An 8,334-nucleotide genomic window follows, 5' to 3' on the forward strand; every position below is an offset into this window, starting at 1 on the left:
CATTTTCCTACAAAACAAGCAGATAGTGGATTAAAAGACAAATCAAGTCCCAGATTGGCCTTTTTCTGTGTGAGCTTGCAAATTAATTAATTAATTAATTAATTAATTAATTAATTAAAAAATAAAAATATACTTTAATTCCCCTGTTATTGTTTTTTTTGTTTGTTTTTTTGCTCTGACTTTAACCAGCATTTTTATTTTTTGGTTAATGTTTGCACCATTTTAAATAGAAGAAGCATACTACAGCTTGGACAGTCACAATAATTGAATTTTGTGACCACATTGGTCACAAAATTTGGCCTGCGCACATCTGTACCCTGAGTGGGCTGGTGGACCTTAACAGAAAGGTAAAGATGATAAAATTAACTTTTTTAAAGAAAATTTAAAAGAAAAATAATATGGAAAGCCAGAGCAAGCATGTCACCAGCGCTTACTTTTATTCATTCAACCTTTATTTATACAGGGTAATCCCATTGAGCCTCGGAGACTCATATATAAGAGAGACCTGGATTTTTAACAAAGAGCGATGACAACCGTGGACAACAACAACGACAATAGACAATCATTAAAGATGCGTACATTTTTTTTTACATTAAAATAAAATGGCAACCAAAATAAAAATAAAAATCAAATGGCAACCAAAAGGACAATCAAAAGTAAAAGTAGTGAAAAAAACCAGCTAGATTGTAAGGCGTGCAGAAAACTAAAAACAGGAACATGTCTGCATTGTTTTTTGCCAGGAACTTAACAGATGTTTGAAGCCACTTAGAGAGGTCAAGGTCGAGAGCGTCAGATCTTTTTGCAAGATATTCCAGGAAACAGGAGCGGAGTAGGAGAAGGACCTTTTGCCAAGTTCAGTCTTACTTTACATTTTACTCTACTCCTGCTGTGTTTTAGTGAGACATTCTACCTTAATGCAAAATGAAGATTACTTCAGTAAACATTTTTTTAAATTTTTTACACAGTCTAGTTTAAGCCTCAGAAAAGCCATTACTTAAAACTGAACTTTTATATGATGCTGCAATAGGCTTACAAAGTACAAACTGTCCCATAGTAATAGTAAACATAAGACGCTGCCACTGAATTCTTCACTCTTGATTTACGGTAGTTATGTTTCTTTCTGGACTTGCGAACTGTCCAGGGTGTACCCCGTCCTTCGCACAGTGATAGCTGATATGGGCACCAGTGCCCCCCCCCCACCCCGACCCAAAATGGACAAAGCGGGTAAAGATAATGGATGGATGGATGGATGGATGGATGGGTTACAAAGTACTTTTTGTTTTGTCTTTGAGTCCTCTCCATTGTACTATAAATTATTGACAACCATGTCTGCCAGAGTCAAACAGCCAGGCTCTTTAAAAAAAACTTTTGCTGATAAGCAGATTCTGAAATGTCAAACAGCACTTACAGGGTTCATTATAAAGTGTGCTGAAGTTGCTGACTGGTACTTTTCTGTTGGTCTGTATATAACGTCCTACTCGCCACTCAATATTATACATACAGATACATGAGGCAGAAACAAAAACACATCAAGAAGCTCGATGAGCTTTCTCAACATAGTTTAAGTACAACAAATTCAACAGTGTATACTTTCTACATCAAGTCATTTCCCATATCTACTCCCATTCCTTCTTTTTTCCAGCTAAGAGGGCGTCTTCTAGAGAAAACCCCAAAATACTTTAGCAAATTATCCTGAATATAGCTGAATATTTGTATTTGACTATAGCAATCATAGGCATTAAAAGATATGTTGCTTCTAAAGCAACTTTGAGTGTAGTTTTTAGATTTAGTGAGCTAAAATGTTGGAGAGAAAAGGAAAAGTTTGGGTTCAAATTTTATTTTTTTTATTTTTATTCATAAAATAGCTGTTTGCATGTGAAATGTCACATTATTGACATTGCTCTGCTGTTTTAGCTATCAGTAGTGCAATATTGTTATTAAAGTGGAGTTTTCTCTCAGCAGCAGCAACCGCTCCTTTTAGAACAAAATGCACTGTTTAAAATGAGGCTTTGCCTTATTAGAAAGTCACATCAATGCATTTTGTGGCTCCTTATCTCTCTGCTGCTGCCCTCTAGTGCTTCTCTGCAGGACCTGTAATTCTGCAGATGCTAAATGAAGCTGAAATGGTGGAAAATTGAAATCCGGACAATTGCCACGCAAACATTAGGTCTAGACTTGGTGATGGTCTAAAAGACAGCCGACATATCAGTTAAAACTGTGTTGCCCTCATTATAAGAGAACAACAACAAAAAAAAAACATGATTAATATAACTTAATGTAGATGTTTCTAGACGAAAAATAAAAATACATTTTTAGAAGTGGTCCATGATCTTTTTCTTCCATCTCAGCAGTGCTGTCCTAAATTTGTTGGTTTCCAAAATCAAATTTAAAATGTGAAAAGCAATGGGTCCATGCCATGAATATACGTTATTGTATGTTTATTAAAGCAAAAAAACCCAAAAAAAAACAAACATTTTAAATACATACAAATAAGATAATTTAGTTTAGACTTCCTTTGGTATAGGTATTTAAAAGTCAAAAGGACTGACCAACTGTTGCTTAATATAATCCCAAGCAACAAGCTCATAAACAACAAAATACCTGCTGTAGTTTTTCCATATCATTTCAGATGAAGTGAAGATCATTTAACCAAAAAAGTCTCCATTAAGATGATTCAACTTCAATATAGTTTATTTATATAGTGCCAAACAGAAGTAGCTTTAATATACGTGTTCCATTGAAGTGGTAGACTTGTATGTCCAAAAAAAAGGTCATGCACGCAGCTGTTCCAGTAAAACCTTGTTTCCCATCCGAACTGTTTTAGCAACGAGTGCGGTTTGTGTCGGGCTGACCTGGGAAGAATTTGTTTTTCTCAAGCGTTTTCCTAAAATGGGAAAGGACTGATATGTGTTGTGCTGACTTCTGACGTCAAATGAACGGTATAAATCAGGACAGAGCTGTGTTGAGGCAGGGGCTTTTTCTTTTGAGGTCTCGAGGTTTATAGCTGTTTCGGCCTGTCAGTTTATGCTTCAAATAAACCCTGATTTTTGCTGTCATCACACGTTTCGAGATCTGTTTTATTTAAGCAGTTTACAACTACGTAGACTCACGCCACTACACCCTCTTTGGCACTGACTTTGTACCAGCCCATTCAGAAAATTGTCTTATCTTTAAATCGGATGCACTTGATGAAACAGGAAGCTCAAAATGCACGTGGAACAAACATGACTTTCTATTGTTGACGACTTCCAATCATATGGCACATAGTTTAACACTACCACAGTGGATGTGCTCACACGTGTACAGAAATCTGCTTAACCTCCTGAGACCCTGCGTCCACATATGGGGACATTACATTTTGGCTTGCTGTACCTTATACTTCACTCTGTTCAATAGTGTTTTATACTTTGTTAAGCCATGTTAACAATGTTGTGTTATGCTGTAAAATAAGCTCATTTTACCCATATAAGGACTTTTTTTTTTTTTTTTTACAAAAGTATGTCATAACCATGTAACAAAATACAACTTCCTGTTTGAAGAGGAAGCTTTATTTATACATAAATCAGGTCCATTTTGAATTTCCATTTGAAGCTCTCGACCTTGACCTCTCTAAGTGGCTTTAAGAATCTGTTGGACTCCTGGCAGGGACCAATGCAGACATGTTCCTGTTTTTAGTTTTCTACATTCGCCTTAGAATCTAGCTGTTTTTTTTTGTTGTTTTTTTTCTTTGTTGTTGTTGTTGTTACCTTTTCCTTTTAGCCATCCTATTTGTAAAAAACAAAACAAAACAAAACAAAAAAACTGCAGTATGACTTTTTATAATTGTTTGTTGTTGCTGTTGTCCATTGTTGTCATCATTCTTTGTTGAAATCAGGTCTCTCTTGTAAATGAGTCCTCGAGGCTCAATGGGATTTACCTGTCTAAATAAAGGTTGATTGATTGATTGAGTTAATCACAAATATCCAGGAGATATGAAAAATGCATCTCAGACCAGAGCTCAGGTCTCAGGAGGTTAAATTACAAGGAGCACGTGGAAAGAAAATAGATTGTTGTGGGGTGTAGACACAGAAACCAGTTTCTACTCTTCATCAGTCCAGAACAGAATAAGTCTCAGATGGTTAGAAATTGGGTTAATATGATTATCTTGTCTACAGAGATGAGTCTCAAAGAGCTCGGATCAAGGAATCAGAACCAGGTGTATGTTTTTGTTCATCTTTCCCTCCACACCTGTTGGTGGAACCATCTCTCCCTGCATCATGATCCAGCCCACATTCTTTTTTTTTTCTTTTTTTTGAAGCTTGTAATTGATTTTCAGTACTATCATTATTTTTTATTGTTACTTTTTTTTTTTCCATGAAATGACTCTGATTGGCTTTACTGTTAAGCACTTTGGTAACAGCTGCTGTTTTAAATGTGCTTTATAAATAAAGTTGAGTTGACATTGCGTTTATCGTTAAGCCTGATCAAGGGTGTCAGAAGCATCCGTAATGTGGGGGGGGGGACACAATGATGCGTGTAGGTGTGTGCATGTGCAAAAAACAGCAGCATTTCACCTAGATTTCCTTGAATTCCACACATTTAAAATATGTTTCTCGCCAAGTTTGTGTAAATTCAGCTGTGGGTTTTAAAGACATTTCAACTTTAATACACTTTAATACAGAACGTCAGGTCGGCACTATTTGTCTTTGTAGAGAAATAAAAAACATCACCACTAGACATTTTTACTTGTGTTCAACACGACTCATCTAAATGATGTTTCTCATGAAGCCTGAGGACAATAAGGTGTGGGGTTTTAAAGACATTTCAACTTTAATGCACCTGAACACACCACGTCTTACACCTGCAGCGTCTCTTACACCTGCAGCGTCTCTTACACCTGCAGCGTCTTACAGCGTCACAGTTACTGCTAAGCTAACATGCTACAGACTAGCGCTCCTCTCAAGCATCCTCCTAACATGAATATATGTTTATGATCAACCCCCCCGGTCAACAACTGCCCGCACTAAGCTCGCTAAAATGGCGAGCAAGCAACACCATCTCCTCCACCTGTGCGCGTTTTCTGCCGAAGCAGGAGACTCAGCAACCTGAACAGTTTCTACTCTGTGTGTGTAGAGGTGGAGGTAACCTGGAAAACCTGGAGTGGAGTTTTAGTAGCTTCAGTATTCTCCTATTGATCAAGTGGAATGTATTCGTTCATGAAGAAAGAGAAACTGCACCGCCTGAACTAATGTTTCATAGTAAAAGTGGGATGGGGGGTCCAAATGAACGTTTTTTTTTTTTTTTTTTGTGGGGGGGGGGGACTTATCCCCTTCACATATAATGGTTACGACGCCTGTGGGCCTGATAACTCCTCCCAAGCCTATTTCCAGATTGAATTCAGGAGTTTATTACTTGCGTTAAAAGTTTCAAATGGACCACTTCAATCGAGTGGTCACAACATTTACAGTTTACACCTGTAAGAACACTCCACTCTACCAACAAGTTAATTTTGGATGTTCCGAGATCCAAACTATCAAGATTACTAGGTTTTGGCAGGGTCTTCAGATATGGACCATCAGACTTTTAACTCTAAAAGGTAAACAGTGTACTTACTGTATATAGCAACTTTTTTTTTTTAATCTAGCATACTCAAGGTGCTTTACAACACAATCTGCGCCCTCATTTATCCACACTCACAGCACTACATACAGTATCTCTACAAAGCTAATCTGAGTAGGCCACAGACTGATGAAGTCCTCTGGATGGGGGACGGAATGTTTCTCATTTAAAGAAACTGATCCAGATGACACAATTTAACATTTTTGTTGTTATTTACCTGGATGATTGAGCTTACAAACTTTTTTCTGAACCACTTTGGCCTTGGCTGTCCTCGGGCTGTTTCTGTGAATAGCAAGTTGGCCATCTGACTTAAAACATTTGATTGTTTTGGATAGGTGTGCTCTGCACATGTTCAAAGTCTACTTCTGAGATTCCAACAGAGGTTGGCTTGAAACACAGCAGAGAAGGCTACCTATGGGACAGATCTGGTTGGCAGGCTATAGACTGAGGAAGTCCTCTGGATGGGGCACGAAACGTTTCTCACTTAAAGAAACTGGTCCAGATGACATGATTTAACCTTTTTTGTTTTTATCTAATTGGATGATTGAGCTTACAAACCCTAATCTGAGTAAATTGTTAAGCAGAAACAATAAGAGGTCCAGTGTCTTGCCCAGAGACACTTCAACTGAATATTAATGGAATCAAATCTTTTATTTGCGAGTGGTTTGGATCTCACTGGAAGACTTTTAACCAACACAGCTAAAGGATTGGGTTTTTTTTTTTTTGGAAAAGAGGGATCTCAGCAGGGCAGCACGGTGGCGCAACTGGTAGAGCTGCTGCCTCTCAGTGAGAAGGTCCCTGGTTCAAACCCCGGTCCAGGGGCCTTTCTGGGTGGAGTTTGCATGTTCTCTCCGTGCATGCGTGGGTTTTCTCCGGGTGCTCCGGTTTCCTCCCACAGACCAAAAACATGCATGTTAGGCTGATTGGTAACTCTAAATTGTCCCTAGGTGTGAGTGAGAGAGTGAATGATTGTTTGTCTCGTTTGTCTCCATGTGGCCCTGTGATGGACTTGCGACCCGTCCAGGGTGTACCCCGCCCCTCGCACAGTGATTGCTGGACATGGGCACCAGCGACCCCCGTGACCCAAAATGGAATAAACGGGTAAAGAAAATGGATGGATGGATGGATGGGATCTCAGCATTCCTGTGTTAGGAAGTTTAGAGAAGTCAGCTCAAGACTTTCTGGATGCTGCCATATAGACAGATGTGCTAAGAACTGTGGACAAAAAGGCCATTGTCCGTCAGCGTTGCTCTTCAGTCCACAAAGGAATTATTAGACCAAAGGCTCAGCAGACAGACTTGTTAATAAACGCCATCATCATGAAGTAAGATTTGTTGCGTTCACTGTTTTAAAAAAGTTCTTCTGTCTGATAGCCTGTCAAAATGTATTTGGAAATACAGTCATTCTGCATTAACAACCATTTTATTAAGCTCTTGGTCACACTGAGCAGTATTTATTTTAAGCCTAACTGTGATGACTGTGTTCCATGTGCTAATGTTTGATTCTAGTCATTAAACACGGTTCTGATGTGTTGGGTGTTCAGCTGTATCTGAGAACACATTGAATTGGTTTTGTGAGCTCGGCTCTGATCTGTGGTCACCTCAGTGTGATGGGGTGACTGGTCACAAGACAATCGCAACATGGCATCAGCCGAAACAAACAAAAGCAGGTAAGATAGTGATGTTCCATTGTAGAAATAATGTGTACTTTTTGTCATTCGGGTATTTGAAACAGGAAGTTGTCATTTGTAGCTGTGGTGGAGCACCACATTTGTTTGTTTTATACTTTCTCTACTTATGGCTTGGTCATTATTTGATGAAAAATGAGCGACACTGTGCAAGCTCTTGATGAGGTTTGATGTGTCTAAAACATACAAGTGTCATGCACAGTTCTATGATTTATGAGTTCCTGTGAATATGCACTCTTGGGTTATATAACACATCACATGAGACTGACTTCTATTCCACTGGAGACGTTTTATTACAGCATTATTACGTCGATGTTTATTAGTTTAATTTACGTCATAATCCAATCAAAATCTGTGCACCACCATGCTGTCAAAGGGCTAAACCAAGGGAAAAAAATCACCTGGAAGAAAACCACAACAACCCCCTCCTAATGAGAGGCCTGTCAGTTTAGGAAAATTCACCGACATCTTCTTGTGTTACCTCCTCGTTTTGCAGTTCTTTCCTCAGTGCACGGACTGAGATAGATCCGTGCACAAATGCATCAGACTGTTCACCGGTTCACCTGTTTCGTGTCTTACCAGAGAGTGAGAGCAGCAGCAGCAGCAGCGCAGCGCTCCCCAGCTGAACGCCAGTCCGCCTCCTCTCCTCCTGAGCGGCCGGAGACATTTTCTGAACCTCCTCCTTAAACCTCGGGAATTCTCTACGAAAGCAGGTGTGCTAAAATACACACGTAAAAGCAGCGCGAGAGCTTTTGATGTGCGCGTTAAAATACAATAAGATGAATGGTATTTTTGCTTGTATTTAGAGGCAGGACATGGCTGGCAGTGTCTGTAGCCTTAACGTGACTGGTTGATCTTATGGTTGTTGGTTTGTTGACGATGGAGGAGGGCAGGACAGAACGCACAAGGCAGGAGGTAAGATGGAGGATGATGTTTGCCTTTATGGTTGGAAAGTGGCGATTTTGTTTAAGAATGTAATAAATTTGGGGGCGAAATGGAATATCAAATAATATGTAGAAAAATATGGAACACTAATCTTATTTCACCTC

The 8,334-nt window shown here is 39.1% G+C and overlaps 1 protein-coding gene across 1 annotated transcript in view; it reads right to left on the bottom strand.

The window, feature by feature from the left end:
* The window catches only part of scn2b (sodium channel, voltage-gated, type II, beta), a 26,743-nt gene extending 18,616 nt beyond the window's left edge, over positions 1–8,127 (bottom strand). Inside the window, exon 1 of the mRNA XM_037678046.1 lies at positions 7,865–8,127. Within this exon, the coding sequence (XP_037533974.1) occupies positions 7,865–7,952 (88 nt within the window). The 5' untranslated portion in view covers positions 7,953–8,127. The remainder of the gene's footprint in view (positions 1–7,864) is intronic.
* Positions 8,128–8,334: the final 207 nt, after the last annotated feature.

Source organism: Nematolebias whitei, chromosome 6 (assembly GCF_014905685.2).
Source record: "Nematolebias whitei isolate Nwh7 chromosome 6, NemWhi1, whole genome shotgun sequence".
Taxonomy (NCBI): Eukaryota; Metazoa; Chordata; class Actinopteri; order Cyprinodontiformes; family Rivulidae; genus Nematolebias; species Nematolebias whitei.